Source organism: Chinchilla lanigera, unplaced genomic scaffold, assembly GCF_000276665.1.
Source record: "Chinchilla lanigera isolate Chin_1 unplaced genomic scaffold, ChiLan1.0 scaffold00005, whole genome shotgun sequence".
NCBI lineage: Eukaryota > Metazoa > Chordata > Mammalia > Rodentia > Chinchillidae > Chinchilla > Chinchilla lanigera.
In genome coordinates this window covers 11,446,906-11,473,723 of record NW_004955406.1, presented here as the reverse complement: position 1 = coordinate 11,473,723, position 26,818 = coordinate 11,446,906, and the positions used below count along the sequence as shown (strand labels likewise).

The 26,818-nt window shown below is 36.8% G+C and overlaps 1 protein-coding gene across 1 annotated transcript in view; it reads left to right on the top strand.

Annotated features, from left to right (window-relative positions):
• Fmn2 (formin 2) overlaps positions 1-26,818 on the top strand; it is a 307,518-nt gene that overhangs the window by 192,379 nt on the left and 88,321 nt on the right. Inside the window, exons 11-15 of the mRNA XM_005375457.1 lie at positions 1,631-1,722; positions 1,889-2,018; positions 3,093-3,239; positions 7,007-7,066; positions 7,229-7,349. Coding sequence (XP_005375514.1) covers positions 1,631-1,722; positions 1,889-2,018; positions 3,093-3,239; positions 7,007-7,066; positions 7,229-7,349 — 550 coding nt within the window. The remainder of the gene's footprint in view (positions 1-1,630; positions 1,723-1,888; positions 2,019-3,092; positions 3,240-7,006; positions 7,067-7,228; positions 7,350-26,818) is intronic.

Below are 26,818 nucleotides of genomic sequence, written 5' to 3'. Positions count from 1 at the left end.
CAGCTCCCACACCAGCACCCAGGCAGGTCAAGTCCACATCAGGGTACCAGGAACAACGTATTTTATTTGAGAAACAAAATCAAACCAACAAATGCATAAGTTCAGCAGATTATAATCAGTTGGCTTTCTTTGTTTCTGATGATATTAAAGGTATAGAATATGGATGCATTTGGAGAGAGCAGATAACCAGCTGTTCTAGCAGAAATTATAATGTCTTTTTTAAAAAAAAAACTTTATGTGTTTTATTTTGGTATCGAGCTGTGTAATCTTACAGCAACCCTTGCCTTGTCAGTACTCTTAGCTTTAATATTCTTTTATAATATTACCCTGATCTCTTGTTTGCCAGTAGGATGGGTCTTGTCATTTTTAAAAGGCCATTTTATAGTGCAGTTTGAAGTGATACTTTGTCAGTGTCTGTGAGCTGACTCTTCAGGTAACTGTGAAGTAAATGAGGTGATACTTACTCTCCTAAAATTTGGGGCAGTATCTCAATAAAGTAGTGGAGAAGTATCATTGCTATGTAACTGAAATACTAGAAAAAGGTTTCTTAACTTTTGGAGTAGCCTGGGATATTTATAATAGAATTCACCTCCTTCTTTGTGTCCTTTTGATGTGTCACGTGGCAATTGCAAAATGTCTCACACTGTCAGAGATTAACTCTTTTCTTTGGCTAGTGTACCATCAGTTAAAAAAGTATTTATTTGAGGTACCAAGTCTTAGTTAATCCTACCAGCTGAAACCCTGCATTTCAAAATAATCAGCAAATACAAAGCAGAACGCTGCTTTATAGATGATGCCTGTCAATTCTTAAGAAATCCATATTCATACACTTTAATGCATTTAGAAAATGTACTGTTGGGGCTCTTTTACAGCATCTTTGTAAGTTGCAAAGTAAAGTCAAATACAAGTAAAAATACTCTTAAGTATTTTGGAAAAGGAAATAGATTTGTGTTTCTTGAAGTCCATAAAAGCTTTTACCTTATGTTAAAAATGCACAGAATTTTCTGCCATAAAGAAATAAATTTAGTATGACAGATTTTTAGTTCACAACTATTAAAGGTAAAAGAAGATGTTTAGGAAGAAAATAAGCCTGGAGCCATTTTTATATCAAAAAGCAAGTTCGGCAAAATGATGAAAACCTTTTATTTTTGTTCCATGCCTGAACAGTTTAAGTGTGCTTTTCTTTCTCTAAGATACGAGAAATGCAGAACACAATGATTATACTAGTTAAATACGTTATAAAAGGTTTAGGATCAGTTCACTTCCAAATTTAATTTGATTGATTTCTGTATAAGAATTGCCATATTAAAATGAACTTGTTGCTCTCTTAAGGAGTGTTATAAACAGCCAAAAGAAGAAAGGAAAACTATTGTCTTAAAACATGCTGGAATGAATAAACATTTTGCAGATCACTAATAGTCAATAACATTATTTGGGAGATTTAGGGATGATCTGGTTTGTATTAAACATATTTATACTTTAAAATGTTTCATGAATTAAGCCAAGCTTTACTACAAACAGATGCTAAGAAATATGAAAATATAGAGAGCTTTGCTATATTAAAATCATCATTATCTAAGGGATGTAACTGACCAGATTCTGAAAAACTGCTTGGGTTTTGTTTTTCCAGAGAGCACAGTCAGATGAACTGGAAAAAATTGAGAAACATGGTCGATCCTCCAAAGACAAGGAAAGCGCCAAGTCTCTGGACAAACCCGAACAGTAAGCACACCTCCTGAGGATCCTGCACCGGGTACCCAGGCCGGGTGGGCTCTTTCCATTTAGGAAAATCCATGTCTTGAGTGCATAATTGTTATTAATGAGATGGGGATGAACATGTGTTTCTATGAATTATATTTTCCCTCTGAACTTGGCTTTATTTCCTTAGGTTCCTTTATGAATTGTCACTAATCCCCAACTTTTCAGAGCGAGTCTTTTGCATCCTGTTCCAATCCACGTTTTCAGAAAGCATTTGCTCCATCCGTCGCAAACTGGAATTGCTCCAGAAATTATGTGAGGTGGGTTGTGGTCCCAGAAGAGCTGAACTTGAGTTCTGATACTTAATTTTGTTTAGTCATATTCATAGATCAGAAAGCTTTATTTATTCTAAGTACTCATTACATTTGAGGGGTGGCAGTCCCACAGAAAGGAACGTTTTATGATTGAGCTGCAAGACCAAAGCACGTGTTCAAACTGACGTGCGAGGCTGTGGGACCATTTTGAGTGTGGGGCCGCTGTGTTTGGCCTCTGGAGAGCTCACTTTCTTCTGCCTTTGCCAAACCCAAATGTCCACTCTGCATGGTCCTCTCAGAGATCAGACTTCTAAGAGAATGGAGTTTGAAGGCATGATATTTACTGCCCTTCGTTTTTTGGATTGCCCTGAACAAACTGTTAATAGTTATTCCAGCCAAATGATTTAGGAATGGCCATATGACTCAACAAAAGATAAATACTCCTCTGGGAGTGGGGGGGAAAAGACTAATTGTTTGGCAGAAATGACCAGTATTAACATTTAGAACAACTTGTCAAAAATGAATAGGACCATTTGTTCTGATTGTGTTGTATTACTTTGAAAAGTGAAAAGATATTATCAAAGACATTTTCAAAGAAAACGCAAATTGAAGGTAATGCAAACAGTATGCAAATTTAGTGTTCTCCAAGAAATGAATATAAACTTATTGGGGGTACACCTCAATTTGGAAATTAATCTTTATAATTGTGTTTTGATTCTCTACAACTTGTAGAAAGAATTTGTATTGTCTCCACATCCAATTAAGGTGATACCAATGGTAGTATTTCATAGTAGTTTATATGTTATAGTCTTATTTTTTTACCTTGAAATTATATGGTAGAAATGGCCTACACTGGCATCTCTCAACTTACAAAGCATATCTTAATGCTTGTTGGTGGCACAGCTTTTTAAAGTTTCTTTGGAGACAGTACTCTTCAAATAATCCTAGTAAGAGGAAAAGGCAAACAACAAAAGGCAAAATCCCAAACAACTGGTATAATACAAAGACCTGGCATTGGTCTTGCAGGACTGAAGTAAAATTTTGCGTAAGAGAAAAGTTGTTCTTTATCCTGTGTTGCAGACATTAAAAAATGGCCCAGGGGTTATGCAGGTTCTGGGTTTGGTTCTTGCATTTGGCAACTACATGAATGGTGGAAATAAGACCCGGGGACAGGCAGATGGCTTTGGATTGGACATTCTCCCCAAGCTGAAGGACGTCAAAAGCAGTGTAAGTATTTTGTATTAATGGATGTAAGCAATTAAGGGTATTGTGTTTAGTAATAAATTTGACTATAAACTAGTTGAAATAAATAAGTTTATCTCTTAGATCAAACTCTATGTTCTTGACTAGGGAAAAGTACACTATCGGATAACTGAGGTTTAAGTGAATAATAATGTTTCCTAAAGTGAATTCTATGGCCAATGATTAATTATAATATTTTAAAACAAAAATAAGTATTTTTCAGTTTATTTTCACCAAATTTGCTAATATTTATCTTTTCAGTATCTAAGCACGAATCATTTTCAATGAACTAGATATTCTACCTGTTATTTCATTCTTTTCTATTTAGGCAGTAGAAGCCAACAGTCCGATGTTTTGAAAACAAAACAAAAGATGAATGAAAATAGTTTGTAAATAACAATATAAAAAGATATCCAGCTTTTCTACGTATTATTTCTCCCCTCACATTGGTTTGTATGGGAATGTTTAAGGCCTTTTGCAGTCTTGGTTATTTTTTGTTCTGCCCTTACAGTTGTGTTTGTTTAAAATTAATATCTAAGAGATTATAAGAGTGTCAATGGAAATATAAGGTTAGAGATGATGATTAGAGTCATAGACTAAAGTCTGGGCTGGTAAACTGAGAAAATAAGAAAGCTATGTTTCTCTGATAAGAGAATCACCAAACAGAACATTATGATGAAGGAAATTATGATCACATATTTAAAATACTAAACTTAAGTAAATAATTGGCTTGTAGAAATGAAAATATGTAAGATTATCTGTCCTGGGTAATACGGCAACCTTCTTTGTAAAAGAGAGATAGTTGCTTTGGCCTCTTTTTTCAGTCAAAATTTTGTTCATTCATTTATTCATATGCATATATGTATGCATTTAACAGTCTTGCATTGAGCATTTATGAAGAGCTAGACACTACTTTTCCAAAGTTAAACAGCACAGAGCTCTTTCTTGGCACATAAACAACATACAATTTTTGTGATTTTTATGGTTATTAAAATAATAATAATATATATTTCAAATGAGCTTGTACTTGATTATAAGAATTTTCATAGAAATAAACCTCTAGGGGCTGGGGATTTAGCTCAGTGGCAAAAGCGCCTGCCTGGCAAGCGCAAGGTCGTGAGTTCGGTTCCCGGTACCGGAGAAAAACCAAAAAAAAAAAAAAAAAAAAAAAAAAAAAAAGAAATAAACCTCTAATAGTTGGGACAAATAAATCCCATTTGTTACAAAAACAAATATGGATTTTCTCTTAGTTCATTGAAAAGAAAGTTTTGTGCTATTCTCCATTTGCTTTTCCTCTGTAAGAGAAATTTTTTTTGTCTCTGAGTAACTACTTCAAAGATAATGATCTATAGTGTATTATCTGTTATTCTCTTAGTATTTTGTTAGGAAGTTTTGTTTCCTTTTTTCATAAAATAAAAATCTATTTTTCAAATATTTGATAGCTTTAAAATATTTCTTATTAACTGCTGGAAGTGAAACAATTTTTGTAAAATGACATTGGAGTAATGTAACTACATCAATATAATGTTCAATTTAATGGATCTGAAATATATTCTGGTAATCCTAATTATATATGGATACGATATTATTTGTGTATTTTGTACTGGCTTGCTTTTATTCATTCTTCCATTAAATCTCATTCATTTAAATAATTCTGGATTCAATACTGAATCAGTAAACAAGACTTATAATTTTACTTGCTATCTCAGAAGAACTATACAGTCTTACTGAATTAATTTTTTTCAAAGCAAAACAACTGTAACTTTATTCAGTAATATTTATAGACTTTCATGGATTAAACCATTACTTAGATCACTCAAAATTTTTTCTCAGAATGCCTATGAGCAGGCTTTTAAGAAATGGTTTATTAATTGATTCATGTACTGTTAACTGTTTCACTGATTTACAAGTTAGGGGTGAGAGAGGATGTTAAGTTGCTTTTATAAGCAAGTTCTGTCTAATGAGGGAAATCGCTACTGAATACATTACTAACCCATTTCAAACTGAATGATGAAATGGTGTTAACTATTTCTATAGATAAAAAACCATGGCTAGGTGTGTAAATAGAAAAACTGAGACTAATTAAATTTAACATGGTTTACTTGAGCAAAAAAAGTTCTAGAACCAAGTAGCATTTCAAACCAAAAATGATTTATAATACCCTACCACATTATACTGTGCAGGTTATATATACAGCCAGAGAAAAGGCAGTGACATGCAGAGACAGCTTGGTTGGCTGCAGTTGGCATTTGCCTCCTGTTATCTATTTTGGCATCTTTCAATCTTTGATTGCTGGAAGTTCAATTGTCATGATTGACTGAGACTCACTTGATTGGCTGGAAGTTCAATTGTCATGACTGGCTGAGACTCACTTGCTTGGTGTAAGGATATGCACTCCTATCCTTATACCAAGGATAAGAAGTTGCAGTTTATGTACATGTCAAGCTAGTTTTCAGTTTAATATGTAGGGATGCTGCTATGGGGCAACTTTATTGCCCATGTATGGAGATAGGTTTAGGCCAAACTTAGTTCAGTTTAACAGATCAACTATTTCAGAGACTTTAGTTTGTATCACAGAATTTTGTTTTTAAATGTGTGTGTGTGTTGCATGTGCGTGTATGTGTTTGGGTTCAGTCTCTCAAAGTTAAATTATCTGCAGCTAACTTGGAGCAAGGCAAAAAAATTAATTCAAATTGATGCCTTTAGGGCTGGGGATGTGGCTCGGTGGTAGAGGCCTTGCCTCGCACACTCAGAGCCTTCTGTTTGATCCCAGCATTGCAAAAAAACAAAACAAAAAATCAGATCTCTATATTTGCCTAGCATGTTCCAGGCCCTGGCCTCTATTCTTAGTACTGCAAGAAATAAAAAAAGAAGAAAAAACAAGAACCTCTAAGTGTAAGAAAGGAAATAAAAATCCAATCTTTAAAGACTGTTAGATATGAAACAATTTTATATTTTTTAAAATATAGAACTAAACAAGGTGTCTTATTCACAGCTACATGGGTGTCGGTTTCTTAATGTCAGTTGATGATATAACAAATTATAATATGTGTTGGTGTTTTAGAAGCTCCCATTTATCAGAAATACTACTGTATTTCCTAGTCTAAATGCTGATGAGCTTCAAACAAAACCAAGAGTTAGAGTAATGGCTATTAGTCTAGATACATAGAAATGCTAGTGATATTTAATTATTTCTTTTAAGATAGTAGTTATAAAACATACAAGTAATAAAAATTCATAAGAAAGACATTAAATAAATAATTTATAAGTTAAATTAAATTTCTGACCAAGGAAGGTAAAAATAGGAAGCTACCGTTGTTGTTGCCCTTATACAACTCTGCTGTCCCTTGAAACTTAGCTTGGAACAAAGGAGAAAAATCTATGCTGTTAAACTCTTTAGATAAAACAACTGGGGCAAGCATGTATGGTGCACACATTTTTAATCCCAGCCCTCTAGCAGGCTGAGGCAAGAGAATCTCAAGTAGCAACTGAGACTAGGCTGCATAGCTATAGACCTCATCTTTAAAAAAAAAGCTAAGGATGTAGCTCAGTGTGAAGGCCCTGGGTTCAAGTCCCACTGCTCCCTCCACCCAAAAAAGAAAAGACTGAGATAATTCAAAATATAGAAGTTAACATGTCAGTCTAAATGTTCTTGTGGATATGCATATATGGATTCAGTGGAATTTCTTTTAATAATGCATATTTAATAATTTTTAAAATATACTGTTACTTACTTTGATCTTTCTGCCTAGGACAATAGCAGAAGCCTTTTGTCATATATTGTTTCATATTACCTTCGAAATTTCGATGAGGTAAGATGGCTTTTACAGACCCTCATTTTGCGGTACTTTCTGGGTGGCTTGGCTGTGTTTTCATTGCCGTTGTTACCTGTTTTTGTTTCCAGTATTGCTGCCGCTGTGCGGTTCGGAGCCGTATTGACACTGATCGGTTTAAAAATTCTGCTTTCTAATTAGGATGCTGGAAAGGAGCAGTGTGTCTTTCCACTGCCTGAGCCACAGGACCTTTTTCAGGCCTCACAGATGAAGTTTGAAGACTTTCAAAAAGATCTCAGAAAACTAAAGAAAGACTTGAAGGGTAATTCATAATCCTGAACTTTCATTTTTTATTTATTGACATTGTTTATATATATATGCAGCGTGTTCTTATATAGTCAATGTGGTTCATGTTAAGTTTTTAACTTCTGATCTTTTAATGAAAGATGGCAGCTTTTGCGATGTTTTTGAAGGAAGTAATTAGTCTTTTATATCATTTTGGAACTAAAGTTTTGATGGCAAAAGAAAAGTTTTGTCAATATTCTTATTTATTTGCTGTTGAAAAAGTTGCGCAATGGAAGTTTAATTATTGAGTAATATTTTATTCATTTCAATAAGAATCTATTTCACTAGGATCCAGTTTGCATCTTGTTTTTATTTTATAGCCAAGGAATTTGAACATTCAATACTTTATGGCTGGACACAAATCATGTCATTGTTAAAAGATAAATAGCCCTTGCCCACTTTCCCTTGGTATATTTGCCCAAGATTTTGTGGCTTGTCAACTTTCCTGGAAACATAGTATCTTCTTATACATATATGGTAAAACACATGGATGTGTATATTGTTTTGCTATAAATCAAGCCTTATACTAAATCATTTTGAAAATAGCCTGAAATTCCTCACATTTCTAAGTTAAAAGTAACATTTTCATAAAAGCAAATAGTTGCAAAAATTTAATTTTTGTGAACAAAATATTTTTATCCACTTTTCACGAGTTTATTATTATTATTGTTGCTGTTGTTGTTTGTCTTTTTGAGGCAAGGTCTCACTATGCAGTTCAGGCTGCCCTTGAGCTCACTGTGGAGCCCAGGCTGATCTCCAACTTGCAACCATCCGCCTGCTTCAGCCTCCTGAGTGCTGGGATTATAAGTGTGTGCTACCACGCCCAGCAGTTTATTATTTTTGTGGAGTTGAAAATGCTCCAGCTCTTTAAGCCTTTTATAACTCTATTAGTACAGTCAAGGAGTGAATACATTTATGCGAGATTTTCATTTGATATTGTTTTGCCAGACGAAAGTACAAGGCCTGGTTACCCCTGTTCAGAAGCCAACAAAAGACCTATTTTAATTTGAGACAGTCAATCCCAATTTGAGATGTGCTCATCCAAAGATGCTGATCTGTAGTGAGCCCCATGGAGTGGTGTTTTGGTTACTTCTGCAGTTACTTTTACATCTGTTTCAATCAGTGGAATACCATGAAGTTTCCTTGCAGTTCTTATACAGTCAACATAGTTCATGTCAGGCATGGGGTAGGTGCTAGGTTACACAAAGGTACAGCCATCACTTTTGAGGAGACTGAAATTTTGCCACATAGATGTGTTCTCTTCAAACCTTGCACACAGGTGCTCGTGAACACCAAGAAAGACTGCTGTGGCTTGGTTTGTCTTTATAATCAACAATACTAATATAAAACTAAGTTATATTTGTGTAATAGTACAATTATTTGTATAAGCTAAAAGTGAATTCCTGAAGCAATAGGAAATAGACCTTTTGGAATAGGGATGTAGCCCATGCAGAGAGTGCTTTTCTGGCATATATGAGGCCATAGCTCATGCCCAACACTAAGAGGGAATACAACAGACTTCTTTTTTAAAATTTTTTTCCAGTACAGGGAACCGAACTCATGACCTTGCACTCACCAGGCAGGCGTTGTGCCGCTGAGCTAAATCCCCAGCCCGCAACAAACTTTTTTGCTGTAGAGATTACCGTACTACAAAATTACATCAGATATTTTGGCTTGCTGATGAAATTTTATACACACGAACTTGTGCACACACATGCACACACACATACACACATTTATCTTCATGTGATGCTAGAGGCATTTCTATGGGATTTGAAAAATGCTTTATACTTTGATCACTAAGTCAGTTTTCCAAACTAGGGTTTCATAGTTTACAGATGATTTGATAAATGAGAAGAATGATAATCTTGTTACCAGGAGATCATATTTGCTTCAGTTGGTGTGTCACTTTGCAATATTGTCCTGTTTTCTTTTCTTTTTTTTTTTTTTCCCCCTTTCTGTCTTCTTCTTTTTTTCTTTTGGTACCAGGAATTGAACTCAGGACCTTGCACTTGCCAGGCAGGTGCTGTACCACTGAGCTATATCCTCTGCCCATTACTCTATTTTCTTTCAGCATCCACATGCCTGGTTTCTATTGGTATTAAATCTATCTGTAGCCGTGAACATAGTAAGTTATAAGACTTGGAGCTCAACACAAAGAGCTGACACTACATAATCCACTTGATCAGGATGTGTAGCTGCTGCCTCTGAATACTGTTGCTGTGTATTTTCCACCCTGGCCAACGAGGTAGCTGCAGAAGACTAAATATCAAGGGACATCTTAGAAATGTTTGAATTTCTCAGAAGGTTAAGGAGAAGATTGTAGACATGAGAGTTCTAAATTTACACAGAGAAACCATGAACTTACTGAAAGACCCATATTCTTGGTTAACAAGTATAATGTTTGCCTAGTACAGTAGCTTCCCCAGTTTTTCCAATAGGTTGTAAGAATTCTATGCTCTGGAAATGGGCAGGTTCATGGCCAAATGAATACAGGAACTTTTGGGTTGGGTTAAATTTGAAAGGAATGCACAGTGTTATCCAAAAGAAGGATTTGCATCAGTTCTTCAATTTATTTGACCACAGAACACTTTTTTCACAGAATGAATGGTGGCTTCTGTGGTCAGTGGAACACACTGGACTAATTTTGGGAAATGTAAGACTGGTTCTCTGTTAACAGCAAGGAGTTTATAGTGAAGGTGGGGAAATGCATTAAATAAGGCAATTATATATTACTATTCTAATAAAATCAGGTTAGCTTGAAGAGATTTACCAGGCTATAAAACTCTGAGGATTAAAGGTGACAAAAATTATAACTTATCTCCCTTTCTGTCTCCTTTCTTTTCCAAATTTTCAGTCTTTCCATAGAAAACAAAATGTGATGGGATGAAGAAGGAAATCTTATGAATCAAAATTTAAATCTAATTCACAGGAAATAAAACTTTATGAATGTAACATTTCATATCAATGCATAAAGAAAAGCAATCTCATCTTTTCAGGAGTAAGATGGGTACAATAGATATATAACTGGTCTGTATGACCAGTTGTATTTGAGAGGAGTTATAGTATCTTAAAAATAATGTCTACTGTGATTAAGGTAGCCTACTTATTATGGTTTGTGTCTGGATGTTCCTTTCAAAAGACTCACACAGTCATGGGACAGGCTTCTAGAGTTTATGATTCATGGTCCAGTGCTGGGATTATGGGTGAGAGTGCTATACCCACTGTGGAGCAGGTAGCCTGCATACAATATAAGGGAGGGAAAATGGCTTGCTCACTGCTGCTACTCCTGCATTTTTCCTCTTGTTGCTTTTGTTGTCTTCCACTGCCATGAACTATTGCTCTCTCCTGTGTGCCATTCTGCCTTGGAGCCAGCTGATTATGGACTGAAACCTCCACAAACTGTGAGGGAAATAAGCCTTTCCTTCCTTAATTCTGGGTGTCAGGTATTTTGTCTCAGTAATGAGAGAAAAGTAACCAAAACAGAAGTTGATACCAGAGAAGTGGGATCATTGCTGTGACGATACCTGACCATGTGGTTCAAGAGCCTTTGGGAATGGCTTGTGAGAAAAGTATAGAAGGGTTCAGAGATGTTGCCTGAAACAGTAGAGTCTTAGGCTTAAGACTGTTCTTAAGTCTTAGGCTGTTCTGTATGGGAGATTCTGGGCAGAGCTCAGAAAACCAGAGGGTGATAGAAATCCTGTGGGTAAAGACTAGGCTCAGAAGTTTCTGCTGGGAAGAAGGAGAGCACTGGTTGTTGGACTCCAGATGATGTATATTATGGCTTGGCAGAAAGTTTGTCTGCATTTTGTTTGTGTCCAGAGATTTTGCCTAAGACTAAGATTAAGGGCAGTGGACTAATTAATCTGACAGAAAATTTCTAGGCAGTTGAATGTTGAGACAGTGGCATGGCTATTGTTGGTGGCTTTTAGCCAGATTTATGTTGCAAATCAAGAACAAAAATGTTGTGAGTTTGGCCAGGAAAAAAGCTCCAGTGAAGGTACAGACTGTAAAGATAGAGCTGAGGAGATCTGGGTTGCTGAGAAGGTGTAAGAGAATATAAAAGATGGCCTGAGGGCATCGTAAGAAGCAATGAGTCTCTACTCTTTGCAGCCTCAAACCTGCAAATGGGAAAGACTTTGCTTTGAGGAGAAAACTGCAGAACATGTTCCAGAATGGTGGTGGCAGCAGCCCCACTATGTTCCAGAATGGCAGCAGCATAGAAAATGTCCTCCTCAGAATCAGGTTCAGAGTGCACAGTGATCCAGGCACTCGATCCCTACAACCAAGAGAGAAGAAAGCCTGGCTGGCTACTGCTCTAGCTGGCAGCAGACCTTGGCATCATCCACATGGTCCTGGTTTTAGGGACATGCAGAATGCAAGAGTTGTGAGGTTATAAAGGCTTCTACCTAGATTTCAGAAGGTGGCCTGGGAGGCCAGGCAGTGTGCTCTTGAGAGGGCAGTGTGTGACGCTGTGAAGCTGAAGCCAAAGGTACAGTGGCGCCCCTAGAAGTTTGGAGAAGCCTGGCACCTGGATTGTCTGAGGAAAACTTGCAAGGAGGGAGAAGAGCAAGCCTAAGAGAGAAATCATGGGAGCTACAACCACCAGAAGTGTCATAGAAGCAAAGCCACATGGAGCTCACAATTTGCCAAAGATCTAGGATTTTTCATGTAGAACTACAGGATATAATGTTTGCCCTGCTGGATTTTGGACTTGCTGTAGTCCCAACGCTTTGTATCCCCGTTTGTAACTTTTGGAGTGGAAATGTCTATCATGTGCCATTGAATGCTGGAAGTGTTTAACTCTTCATTTGTACAGGGACTCATAGCTAAGAGTCTCCTTAGATCTTGGAGGAGACTTAGGAGTTAGACTTTGAAACTGTTAGGACTTTGACAACTCTTAGAGATGGACTAGAATATCTTCCACATAAAGATATGTACATGAGTCTTTGGGGGCCAGGGGCAAAATGTTATGGTTTGTGCCTGTGCACATATTTTCCCAGAGGCATATTATTTTTAAACATGCTTAGGTGTGAAGCATTTCTCCAAATACTTTTCATACAATAAATAGTCAATATCAGCTATTTTTAAGTAGATTAAAAACTAGAGTGGCTAGTTTCACAAAGGGAGAAAGCTATAAGCATGAAGTCACCCAACTGCTGGGTCAATGTCTTCTGTTTCTGCTTAGAGACAAAAGATTTTTTTTTTTTAAGGAATTTTTATTTTTAAGGAAAGACTGGGAATAATGTGTTCTGGCTTGGACATTTTAATAAGACAACTGCATCTCACTTCAGCATTTTATAAAAATATCCAGTGTTTGGTTTTCTTTACTTATCCCAAAGATTTCCATAGCTCCTCAAAGGATTCCCCCAGTTTCTGAGCTCAGTGTCATGTAGTTTGTTAAGCAACCTGATCTGCTTTTGCTGTCTTCCGGCTGGCAGCAGCTTTCCTTGATGTAACCATGCCCAATGGTGACTTCTGTTCCAGTGCCTTCCCTGGGTAGGAATTGTAGCACTTGCCACATGACTAAAGCAACTCACCTTGCACAGAGCATTGAGTAGAATTACCAGAACTGGGCAAGATGTTCTCATGCAAATTCTTTTTTGTGTCCTCTGTCCGTATGCATGCTTGTTCACTGTTTCCAACACTTGACTTGAAAATTTTTTAAAACTCATGCATTGTATCTTCAGATTGAAGTGAGATCTATCTCCTGAGATATGTAAGAAAAATCAGTCTTTAAACTGATTTGTCTTGAATTATTAACAATTGTTAGTTTGTCACTATTACATTGAAATTGTGTGTTTAAGATATTTTCTTTTTTGTTTATATTTGAGGAAAGAAAAATAATGAACTTTTAAGAAAATACCCCCACTCCCAGGCCTTGTGCATGCTAAGCACATGCTTTACCCCTGAGCTATACCCCCAATCACTTAAAAATAACTTATTATTCTTTTAAAATTAGTATCAGCTTTGCATAGGTACTTTAGATAGTATGAAAAGTTTAAGGAAGAAAATATATTTATCTGTAGTCCTACAGTCGAGTGATAAATGATATTTATATTTTTATATTTCTATCTAGTGTGTGTATATTGAATATGCATGAATTATAATTTTAGGACAATGATGCAAATGTTTTTTATAATTTTTGTTTATTCTTTATTTTATAATAAGATAGTTTAATTTCTTTACATTTGCAATCTACTTTATTTCTGGGTTGTCTGTTTTCTTGATAAATTTGTCAATAGTCTTTCCTTGATTCCAATACTATTTTGAAACTATAGTCTATTAATTTGTTGTCTGGTCATAAATAATAACATTTTCCTAACTATACTATTTTACAACATGCTATTAATTTGTGTGATTATGCATTTATCCTTCCAAATAAGAAGAGAATTTATAATGGTTTAATAATTAAACTCTTTCCACTTGCCTATTCTAGTATATTTTCAGACTTTGAGTAGTATTATTTTCCTTTAAAATTACTACTATTTTATAATTGTTAGTTGATAACATTTATGAATATATGTAATCAGTTACTGTGTTGCATATAATTCCCCCCCTTCTGAAGTGATTCTTTCAAAGCAAGTTGGTGATAGTTAAACTCTTTCTCCAAAAATTTTCCTTCTTATTCTTGAGTGATAGTTTTACTAGACATAGAATTCTAGAATGACTTATCTTCCAACAATTTCTCTTGTCTCATTGATACTTTTCAGTTCTTGTTTCACCTGAAATGAATTTACTGCCACTTGTTGATTTTGTAAGTTGTCTGTCCACTCATTTATTTTAGCTCAGTAGTAGAATGTTGATTTAAGATGTGTTAGAAAGTTATGACCTGCGATTTAAATCCAACCTTCTTCCCTTTTTGATAACACTGGGGATTGAACTCAGGGGTACTATCCCATTGAGCTCCATCCTCAGCCCTTTTATATAGTTATTTTTTGAGGCAGGATCTCACTAAGTTGCCTGTACTGGCCTCAAACTTGGATCCTTCTGGCTCAGCCTCCCTGGATTCAGACTTAGATAGAATTCAGACGTAGATAGAATTCAGTTGGAACATAGTCATGCCAATCATGTGCGTATTATCTAGGACTGTTTTTGAGTTACTCTTACAGAGTTGAAGAGTTATGACAGACTATCGCTCTGTCTCCCACACTCTTTCCCATCCCTAACCTCCAAATCTTTCTCTATTGATTTTTTTCACTGTTACTTTGACTTGGTCTTCCTTTCCTACCCAGGGCAGAACTCATGCTACTCTTAGTAGCACCTGTGGCCACCACGGCAGGTTGATTACAGATCCAGTCTCCAAGCTACTGAGTGCCTTGGCTAAGCTCTTGGCTGGAACACTGTCTGAAACTCTCACTGTCCCGGGCATATAGCTGCTCAACGATTTAGCCCAGGAAGCAGTGAAGTGTAGTTGTTTTCATCTTCCTTTCACAAGCTGAGAGACTAGGCATGGTGCTGATTTCCAAGGGTGAGACCTGTTCAGTTCCCTCCTGGGTGTGTGAGGTGTCCTCATCCCAGTCCGTACACACACCCAGCCATTATCTTTCCTTCCACACTCATGCCTAGTGTCTTCCTACTATAGCCAGGTTATTGACTTCCTTATTATCTGGGTTTATTAACTGGACTTCTCTACTATTTCTGGTCCGAGGAGGTGTATACATTTTAAGCATGCAGGCTCTGTATGCTGAGTTTCCTCTTGTGTTATTTTGTGCCACTGTGTGTTTTCAGCAGACGGAACGCTCATTCTGTGCATTCATGCTGTTGGACGAGACAGCTGTACTCACTTTCATAGCTTAATTTTTTGTCACTGAAAATTACAGAACAGACATTTTCCCCATATGATTCAATATATTCCAAAAATCATTTATGATAGTTTCCTACTAATTCTTCTTGTGATTGTGCCTTAATTTAGTAATTTGATTCTTGTGGCAAATTAGTCTTTGCAATTTTTACTACACTTAACTGTGTCTTGTTGAACATTCTTATTTATACCCTTTCTTTTTTTTTCCCTGGTACCAGGAATCAAACTCATAACCTCGCACTTGCCAGGCAGGCTCTGTGCTGCTGAGCTAAATCCCCAGCCCCCTTATTGGTATTCTTTTAAAAATTAATGTCTATCCATTTGCTTAATACAGGTTCTTAGCCTCATAAGTACCTTACCAAAGGCAATGAATAGTTTTTCAAGTTCTTGGTATTACCAGATGTTACCAGATGCGATTCTTGAAAAGCAATGATTAATATAAATGGGTGGATTGTTCTTAGAATAGGGCAATTAAACTTGTGAGGTTTTGATCACTGAGAAATTTTACAGGCATTATAGATTTTAATACTTTAACTATTATTTAACAGATATCTGTTAAAGTAATAGAAAATAAGAGATCAAAATACCAAGTCTCTCTTCATGACCCATAGACTAATAAGAGGACTGGTGGAGATAAGATTAATCATTACACAGGGTAACAAGTGTGTTTAAAACATTACGTTAACAAAAAGGTGTAGAAACACAGAAGCGTTTGGAAAATTATACTTAAATTAGACTTTGGAAGATCAGTAAAATTTTCTCAGGAGTGGGCAGAGACAAAAGTTTAAGCACGCAGGAAGTTGAGCTTGACCATAGACACCATCTTGTGACTCTTTGGGCTTTGCTTGTCTATTGATCCGCAAGACAAGGAACTTTTAATTGTTATACAAAATATTGAGACCTGACGTGTGGCTAATTGCAACCAAACTCAACCAGGGCCAGGATTGTGCACACGTATGGTTTAAAAGACCTCCCAGCCAGTGATTCTGATATGCTTTCAAGGTGGCTTGCTACACCTATTGTGATCAATGTTTTGTATGTATCAGCTCATTAAATGGCATAGATATTGTCATTAATCTCCTTTTTAGTGGTTAGATAACTTCAATATTATGTACCCTGCAGAGGACACATGCTATGGGCAGTGGCTGGATTTAAACCTGGGAAATCAGCTCTGAAGTTCATTTTCTTAACCAAAACACTAAGACCACTTCTTTTTGGGGTTCAGTGAATGGAACCTTTCAGGGAAGGTTCAGTGTTGAGTTTCCTTCGTGCTTTCTTAGCACATACCTGATGTAATCTGGACTCAGTATGTGAATTAATAATGTAAGGACAGATGGTTGCTAAAGTGTGCTGTAGTTAAGCCTAAGGTACTCAGGAAAGTAGAAGGGAGAATGTGCAATCATCATCACAAAAGGTCTTCTGGATTTGATACTGCATTCATCCGTTAGCCGTAGGAATGTTTTTAAGATACCACACACTCGGACATGTTTGGAAAGGCCACCCCCAGGCACTTGGGAGTGATTGTTTAGAGTGGAAGCTGGAGACTTACCCAGCCAGAGATGTTGGGAGCATGAGCTCAGGTCCTTCTGGTAGGAATAAAGAGGAGGAAGTGAGTCTTTGGAAACATAGTGGGTCTGGATTCTATAATGACACTGATATACATTTTAGGAAGAAAGGGAGTACAAGATGACTCTGATTTTTAGCTTGAATGCCCAGAGGCATGCTAAAACACTTGCAGGAAGGAATGGAGATGTATAGGAACAAATAGCTTTGATTTATGTCCTTTAGACCCAGAGCAAATTATGTCAAAAATGACGTGAAGAGTAATAGGCAGTAGGAGTGCCCACAATCATTTTGTGACTTGGCTAAGATCACAGCTACAAGCTGGATCAGCCTGAGACCTGCACTTGTCACCCAGACATTACAGCAGACTTTTGGTGGACCTTTGCGTTGGCATGGTGTACCTCAGCCACTTACCATGAACAATGAGTTCCGTAGTCATTTTCTTTAAATTTAGAACTGCTTCCTACAAAAATTGGGACATTCTTAGCATAAAGTCATGCCATTTAAAAGTTCCTATTTTAAGAAATATTTTAATTAAGATATAAGTAAGAACCAGAATCCTTTAAATTACAATGTGCTTTAACTATGGCATATAAAAGAGTGGGAGGGATGCTATATGAATAATATGTTGCTGGAGCTTTTTCTTTTTAGGTGGCATTTCTAGATGACTCCATCTTTAGCTGCATTATAGAGATACATGTCTCATGTAATGTAAATGTTTATAATCTATCAAATTTTCACTCTTACATTCTTATTTAATGCAATAGAACCATATTTTCACTGCATATGATATTTGTTGCTGGAATTATCAATATGTATCAAGCATGCCTACAAAGTCTTGAGCCTGGTTCTGTTTAAGTCAACAGAAGTTATCCAAATATGTTCTCCTAAAAGGCAGTGAACTCAGAACTGACATTTACTGAGCTCTTTTTATTGCCAAGATATTTTCCTTGATGCCTGGAGGGAAAAGATGAATGATAAATGATCCTTGTACTTAAAGAATTCACCGCATATGTAGTTGAAGAGTGAACTATGCAAACATGATTACACCACAGTATCGTAACAAGAAGCAGACTAGAAGTGAGTGTGAGCCTGATTTTACCTAATTGCTTGGGGAAGTGTTGGGTTAGATGTTACCATTACAACTGAGTCATGAGGTATGAATACTTTACCAGGTGAAAAAGTATTCTGGAAAGGAAATTTGAATAGAGAAATCACCAAGTTCACTAGAAGGAGATTGCTACGTTCTTGGAATTTCAAGCAATCATGCATAACTCAAATACTGGCTGGGTTCAGGGAAGTAGAAAGTGATAAATCCACAGAGATCTATAGTGATTAGATCATTAAATCTCACATAAGCAAGGTGTTTTGGGGGGCATAGATAATGTTTCAGCCAGAGAAAATGTCCAAATGCCCCAGCATTCTTGGAACACCATGAGCATGAGATGAGGGCAAAATTTTCTGACCAGGCAGGCTCTACAGAGTTTACATGCTGTATGAGGTGTTTATATTTTACCTGATGCACTATCTAGCCACTGACAGGGTTATTCAAGGAACTGAAATGATATGATCTATATGTTGAAAATGCTGCTTTGGGAAGCATAGAATTTGCGATACTGTTTAGGAAGGAGTTCAAGATGAAAGTGATTTTGACCTACAAGACAGAAAGAACTCATCTTTCTAATTTTAGGCACAGTAAGGATAATAGAGAGTAGCTTTTTAGAATTTTCTGCATTCGAGCAATATGTAAGTGCTTCGTATTTACATATGGGTGTGTACATATACTCATTTCAAATTGTCCCTGTGGAAAACTCATTCTCACAGTCTGAAGTGCCACCCTTTACTTTTTTAGATTCAGAGATAACTTTTTAATTTTCTAATTGTGTAGTGAGTGAAGGGCAGCAGTCATGGTGTGTGGTGGCATCAGTAATACAGTAGAATAACTAGCGCTCTTCTGTATGACTTACCTATATAAGACCATTTGGTCCTCACCATCGTATGAATTGGACACTGTTATTATCCTCATATTGTCAGTGAAGGAACGGAGGAGGAGAAAACCAGGTTGCAAACCTAATCGACAGGGACTCGGCTCTTGGTTCCTAGGGTTGGTTGCTTGTCTCTTTGTTGCTGCTGCTGGCAATAACAAGGATCACAACAGTTTACACTTACAGAGCTCTTCCTGCGTTCTAGGTATAGCTCTAACCCTTTGTATGTGTCAACTTACCCCTCCCAGAGACACTACAGTGTAGGTGCTGTTGTTGTTCCTCACAGATGAGAACCTAGAGGCACAGAAAAGCTAACCACCATTTGGAGAGTCAGAGCCAGTGTGTTCTATCCAGGTGTAACCCACAGACTGGCTTTGGCCATGCAAAGTGCATCCTGTGTGCAGGCATAATCCATTGTGGGTGGAGGATGACAAGAACTTAAGCATTCTTTTACAGGAATGATTAGTTCAACAGCAAAATAAAAAGGTCACCGTATTGTTCTTTCATTCATCTACATAAAAGTGAAAATGTTATGTATCAGGTGGGTGCCATGTAGTGTCTAACACAATTTGCAATATTTAAGTCAGATTAAACATACTCATTTCAAGCATTATTTTTTATGATGAAAACATTTGGAATACTTTTCTTGGGTTTTTGAAAGGAACAGCGCGTAACTGTCTGTAGTCACACTACTATATGATAGCACAGCACAACGTTTTGCTCCAGTCTAACTATCACTTAGTCTCCATGATTACTCATTCTCTGTCCTTCACTCTTCCCAGCCTGTGGTAGTCCCATTCTACTGTGAACTTGTATGAGATCAAAGGTTCCACATAGGAGTGAGATCCCTTCATACAGTGTTCACTCTGAAAATATTTTTCTGTTGAAGACTACACCTGTTGAATACCTGGCATATACTTACCTAACCATTCAGCTCCATTTAGCCTTGTTCTGAGACATAAACTAGTGAACTCAGAACAAATACAATTTAGGGCAGTGAAATGTCTGCCATGTTCAAACTAAGGTACTGTGGAATTTGTGTGTGGTAACTTGCTCTCTTCCATTATATTTATGTAATAAGTAACTATTTTGAGATTAATCGGTAGACATTTGATTGTTAGACATAAGGTTTTTCTGAAATTCATCTTTTGTATACAGTGGTCTAAGTAAATAATGTACTTTTCTTAGTACCAGTTGGTCCTAATTGTCCACCACTGGCAAGACTGAAATATTTTGAGCATTTTCTAGAAGTTGCACAGGATTTGTGTTTATTTATTCATTGGTCTTTCTGTAAATGACAGCACACTCTTTTTGGGCAATCATTGTGGGGCATTTGTACTAATTAGCCAAGATGGTGACAGATTTCTTATCAATTCTTCACTTTTGGTTCATTATTTCTCGTTCCTTCCTCACTATAGTTTATCTTTTATACCTTGAACTGGGGAAACTATTGCTACTGTTTGCCAAGTTGAATGGACGTATTATTCCAACCTATATCTTAGTTGATGTCTCTGTTGCACCTAACTCGTTCTTTATAACCATTAATTGGTTAGCTTCCTTCCCCCCATTTTCTTAGGTTTTTCCTCTTAACATCTAACAATTCTTTCTAAATTTTCTTTACCCATGGCTTGTCTTTGTTTACTATTTCATAAAAGTTAGTATACCTCAGTGTTCAGCCTTAACTGACATTATTTCTCTCTGTCCATGCTTTTTTCAAGTGATCTTAACTATATTCAGATCATGCTGATCCCAAGCTCCTATATGTAGTGCTTGATGGAAAACTGCACCTACATGTTCCACTGACATCTCAAACTCAGTCGGTTCAAAACCAAGTTCATTTTCTTTCCTCTGAAAGCTATTCTGCTCCAGCATTCTCTGTCCCCAAGCCACTGAGCTTTAAATCCTGTTGGCATTGTTCGTCCCTTGCCCACTTCACTCCTCAGTGTGCATTAGAATTATCATAGTAACTGTTCTATGGGTTTAACATTAGAGATTAATTTTCAAAATGGTTTGGATGAAACCCTGGCAGAACATTCTGGAACATTCTCCTCAGTTGATTCAGAGATTTGCCTCTTCATGGAGAACTACTCACATTCTAGACAGTTCCCTCCCTCTGCTAATTTTAACCTTAGATACTTTTTGAGTATAGGCTTTTCTGTCTGTTTTTGCATAGCTTGGCTTTTGTCATTGAATTACTGGTAAGAGAGAGAATTGGTGAGAGCAGACAGCATCCTTTTGCAGTTGTGTGTGGTTTTTAATTTTAAAACTGTTCATTTTTATTTGTATTTCATAACTAGGAATTGTCCAGTAGTTTCTTAATCTTTCCCAATATACCACATATTTAGTGGCAGACCCGGTCTCATGAGAAGTCTTCAGTTTTTTAATTGGGAACAACAATCCCATCCACATTCTATCACAAAGTAATAATAGTTTCAGGATTATGGTTATATTTAATGTGTGAAAATTATTTATGATTTGCACAAATATACAAAGTACTGTATTTAAATGAAAAGAACGTAAAATGTGAGAGTGAATGCTTTTCTACTAAGATAGTGTTAGGTGTAACTCTAGTATTAACATAGTGTTACAATAAGATAATACTAGGTATAATTCATTCTGTACTTAAATTTAGGTTCTCTGACTTCAGTCATTATTTTTCTTCTATAGCATCTTTACTCCTTAATGTAGTCTTTTTTATTTTTAACATAAACCAGAATGTATTTGAAAGAATGTCCCACAGTACTTGTAAGTGGCTGTATAGTAACTCTTCATTTTTAACTTCCTTGTGTCATTCTTATTGTCATTTTGTATGCTATAATAAATAACCTGCAAGTTTTCTGCCATCATGATGATATTGTCATTTTTTATTAGTGTATGTTTGTAATACAGAATGGTGCTCTTTGTTTTGGGGAATTGGTAAATATGTAGCATACATTTTGTTCATTTTCCATTATTTACTCTCTTTTACTCTTCCTTCTCAATTCTTGTGTGTCTTACATTTTTGCTTTTTATTTTTTTGCTATCAAGCAATGACATGGAGAGATTGGGTTTTCCCAAATCTTTATTGCAGTGCCTGGAAGGTGCAGGGCGACATTTTGTTTGGTGGTGCAGATTTAGCCGGTAATAGGTAGGTCTAAAACCAATGGTTGAGTCTGTGGCACCTAACACCCACCAGAGGTCTGATTGTGGCATAGGTAGCAGCTCCTCTGGTGGGCCAGTTCCATGGGTTGTTTTGTGTTTGTTTGGATAGTTTTTGGTTTTGTTTGTTTTTCTGGTAGTCACTGCTGAAGACCAAGTGTTAGATCCAGCCTCTGCACTTATATCTGTTTTGTAAGCATCTCACTGCCTGCATTGATCCGCTCTAAGTAACTACCATGCTTTCTAATGCAAAGTGAACCCTGAATAATATAAAGACAGATTTATGTGGGGAGCAGTTTGGTTTTGGAAGAAAGACTTTCCTGGTCTAACTTTGTTTTTTTGTCCTCTGTGTCTGTTCCGTGGCTTCCCTCATACTTGTTGAGGTAGGTTTATAGATATCAGTGAAACCTTCTGTAAGCTCATAGAAAAGCAATTACTCTGAACTGTGATTAACATTGATTGAACTTGGAAACTTATATAAATTACAACTAAAGTATTCCAGTTCCCTAAAACAATAACCAGACCTCTTATGATCACGGTTCATTTGAGGCAGTGATATGTGATAGTCTCCTTTTATCTGACTGTGATAAGGTAAAGTTTGTTCTGCCCCATGCTGTTCCACTCGGGGGACGGCACTAATGTGTGGGGGCCCATTTTCCAGTGGGAATAGCTGAGAGATTTTTGCTCCTGCTTTCCTCTGGCTAGGTTTCCCTTTGAGTTTGGAAGCTTAGTGCATGTTTTCCAATATTACCCCTTTAACACGATACAAAATCTTTTTGGCTTAGAAAACTCTTTAAATTAAACAAAAGCTGACATGATTGAAATTACTCAGTTATGCCAACAGTCTCCTAAAGATGTTTTTTAATATTTGGATTTGATTGTAATGCAAGTTTTCCAGGAACTCTATCTTTGGTCTGTTTTTAATAATGTTTCTAAATGACCCTTTCAGTTTGTATAGTTGTAGTGTTTGGTATTCTTTAAAATTGGTATAGTCACATACCAATTGTGAAAATGATAAGCACCAGCCAGGACAATATGTTGCACAACATGATGTGCTACAGTTAAGAGAAGAATAGGGTCTAGTCTTCTAGAGAAACATATTTATTTTTATTTGTTATCCTATCACATCAAACACATTCATGTGCAGTATTGAATATGGAAGAATATATGTGAGAATTATACACATATAAGAATGTGTAACTCCTAGAACAGGACCTATTATTTTTATGTTTAACCAACAGACACTTCCTTGTTAATACAGTAAATATGTAAATCAACAAGCACCCACAAATAATAGCAGGCAGTGGAAAGCTCTGGAAGTTTGCATTTGGGTTTTGGTATGCTATGTGATATCACAAGTCAGTCACTTCTGGAGACTTAATGTCCAAATTAAGGAAATTCATGACTCTGGGCACATTGAAAGAACTTTCTTTTATGTAAGGTTTTTAGTACTTCTGTATTTCAAATAGGAGACATACAGAGATGAATAGGGTAGCCCTGGGCTTTAAGGAATGTAAACAGCAATCAGGAACAAAGACGTGCAAATAAATAAATGCAATGAGACAATATCAATAGCAACTGTGATTTCTTTTTATGAGCTCCTGACAGCTAGGTCAGTCTTTAGCATTTAAAGTTCAACTTCTAGTTGGGGCTCAAATAATTTAAGAAACTAGCCCAAGATTACATAGCTATTAGTAGAACTACACTTGGATTCAGATCTATTTTATCTAAACTTTCCTTTTATTTCATGTCATTGACATGTTCTGTAGAGAAAGGAGTTACAAAGTTGAAGAAGAGATAATCCTTTTTAGCATAGGGTACAGTTGAATCAGAAACTGGGTATAAATAGATAAGTAGAAGTTGACACCTGATCAATTGTAAGGGGTAAGAATATATCAGATGGGTGAATAATATGAATAAGGCTCAGGAAAATTTGAATAAGATGATAGTTTGCAAGTTAATAAGAAGTTTTCTATGACTGGAGGATGTAATTAATTTGTCCATGCATCCCACAGATAATTAATTAATTTTTAAATGCACATTTCCTTGAGTACCAGCAACACAATGACCTGAATAAATCTACAATGCTAGCAGATGTGTAGCAGAGAAACCTGTCCTTAATGAGAGCATATTGGTTCTGACGCTCATTGAAGATCTGAACTATCAATGGTGGGCTTAATTTCTTTTTTTACTCATTTTATAATTGCACACATTTTCTATGACTATTCCTAGAATGTTTTAAAGAAACCTCCAGCCATATCATTCCACAACCTACTGCACTGCACAAAGTTTTCTGCCCAGTGTGTGGTTGGGCAATCTGATAAACAGAAGAGCTTAGTCAGGAAGGTGTGGATGGATATCACTGGAAACGCCAGACACTGGGTTCCCTCATTTTTCATGGTTCTTCTAGATAAAAAATTCCATTTGATTCCCAGTAAGTACAAGCAGTTGTACTGTATAAAGTAAGGGTGAAAGACAGAAGAACTGTTTTTCTGCTTGCATTTATGTTAAGATTGTAGTTCACATGAATGGGCCGAGGGTATTTATAAAATTAAGTGAAAATTAATTGGAAATACAAAAAAAGGCTGAAGGAAAATTTTTATAGCATGCATTTTCTTATCTGCTGAATATCTTGTTTAAAAGTTATTGAGTAAAAATAAAAATCCAGAGAAATTTTGGCAAACAGTCTGTGACCTAGCTTTGTTTCCTAACGAATGAACTCTTTCTTTGCGACACCTGACCCATTAGATAGACTCCTGCCAGTTTCTAGTATTAGGATGTTTTTACAACATTCCGTGCCTCAAGACATTCTACAGCATCATGAACAAAAAGGCAGTTATTAATTTTATTTTCTAATTTTTTAAAATGGAAATTGAAATAATTGGGATCCCTAGTCAAATGTTAATCTTCCTTGCCTCTAGTTTTCAAGTTTTGAAAATCAAGCCAGGTGAGGGAGACTAGATATTATAAATTATTTTTCCACACTGGGTTAAGATATTATGCACTAAGAATTATGACATGATTCAAGTATATCCTTATTATTCAGCTGGAGATATTAGCTATACAGAATTTCAGCTACAGGGGCTGTCACAGTGATAGAGTTCACAGGAAACTGACCGCAGTGTCTCCTCACCTGACCCATGTCTTCCACCAGCTAATTTCTGAATGAACCCAGTGATAAAGTACCCCCTCGAAACACACGTGCACACACACACACACACACACACACACACACCTCATTCATATCACATCACTGTAGGAGTTCCCTAAATGTTAACCATCCACTTCACGTTGATCCCATATCACCTTATCTAACTTTTGCTCATTCATCATTTCCTTCTGTGGGATCAACATGAAAGTTAGTGTGACTCTGAGACCTTACTCCAGCTCTTAAGCAGCTATTTCATCTTAGACTTCTCTAGCCTGAACTCTCCCTCATGTTATAAAATGGCAACAATAACTACCATTTTTTGTCTGCCTACTTACAAGTTCAGTTTCAGGCACTTTTTATACATTTTGCTCAGCATCACATTAATATTAGAAATGCCATTAAACTCACTGTGGGATGGTGCAGCGAAGGTCTGCAGAGATTAGGTAATTAACTCCCATTCCAAGGCGCGTTTGGTGGATGAATGAGGTGGAATTTAAACTTTGTTTGCTAGATCCCAACATCTAGACTATTTCCATTTCTACAGCTATTTATCCAGCCACTCAGCCTTCCGGCAACAATGTATTGTCTGTCCCTAAGCACTAAAAATGGAAATATGACAAATTTCCTCACAAGTAGCTCGATCTAGAAGGGCAAAACAGAAGCAATTACAAATAATTTCGATACAGTGTGATAGCTGATATTGAATGCCATGTCCTGAACTTCTGAACTCAGCAAATCTGGGCAGACTTTTTCCACTGTACTTTTTCTCTGAGGTAAAGAAATCATGGTAATAATGTACTTCCAAGGGGTTTTAAGAGGATTGAATGGGACAGTACATGTAACGCACTTAGAAACAGTCCCCAGCACATAAAATTGCTCAATAAATAATAGCTTAACTCCATTCATACAGGGTGCAGTGGGATCACAGAGAGGAGATGCCCAGGTCTGCCTTGGAACAGGGGACAGGCATGGGGGAGGATGGGGAGTAGAAGAAGCTCAGGGATGCCTCTCAGAGACAGAAGGAGGTCAGGCATGCCTCTCAGGGACACTTAACATCTGGGCTAAGTTTTACACTGATAGTGGGAACTGACAATTTAAAGATAAGGGTAAAAAAGCAATCATTTTAAGCATGGGAGACAACTTGAACAAGGGTATGACGATGAGAATGTGCATTTAGTCTGCACAAAATATCACACGTAAATGACTGGAATGTTTACTGAGGCGTACGTTATAGAACACATCCCCATCCAAGATAAGAGAAAATTTGGCTTAGTAAAAGCTAAGACTGTGAGCATCTACAGTTCCCCCTCCTGTCCCCCTCGAGGCAGTATCTTGCACCTAAGATGCCAGAGATTGCCCAATCCATACCCTCAGCTCAGCTGTCTTACTGCTTCAGACAGTAAAGGGGATTGAGCTATGTAGGGATGAGCTATATTTCATACTATGGACTTTGAAAATGTTCATGTGTTCCTTTAATGACAAAGGACAGCTGAAAGTGCAGAGGTTATTGAACGGCTTTAGGTAGTTTGTCCAGTCTTGTCTGGATAGCTTTTCAAGCTACTAGGAGGATCACAGGTCTGTGTAACGTTGGAGCTAGGAAGCCCAGGTGAGAAGTTTTCACAGCAGCGTGAGCAGGAAGGATGAGGACATTTGTGCCAGAACAGATCAAGAATTGAGAGAACTGGGCCAGTTTAAGAAATATTAAGAGGAGGGCTGGGGATTTAACTCAGCGGCAAAAGCGCCTGCCTGGCAAGCGCAAGGTCGTGAGTTCGGTTCCCGGTACCGGAGAAAAACCAAAAAAAAAA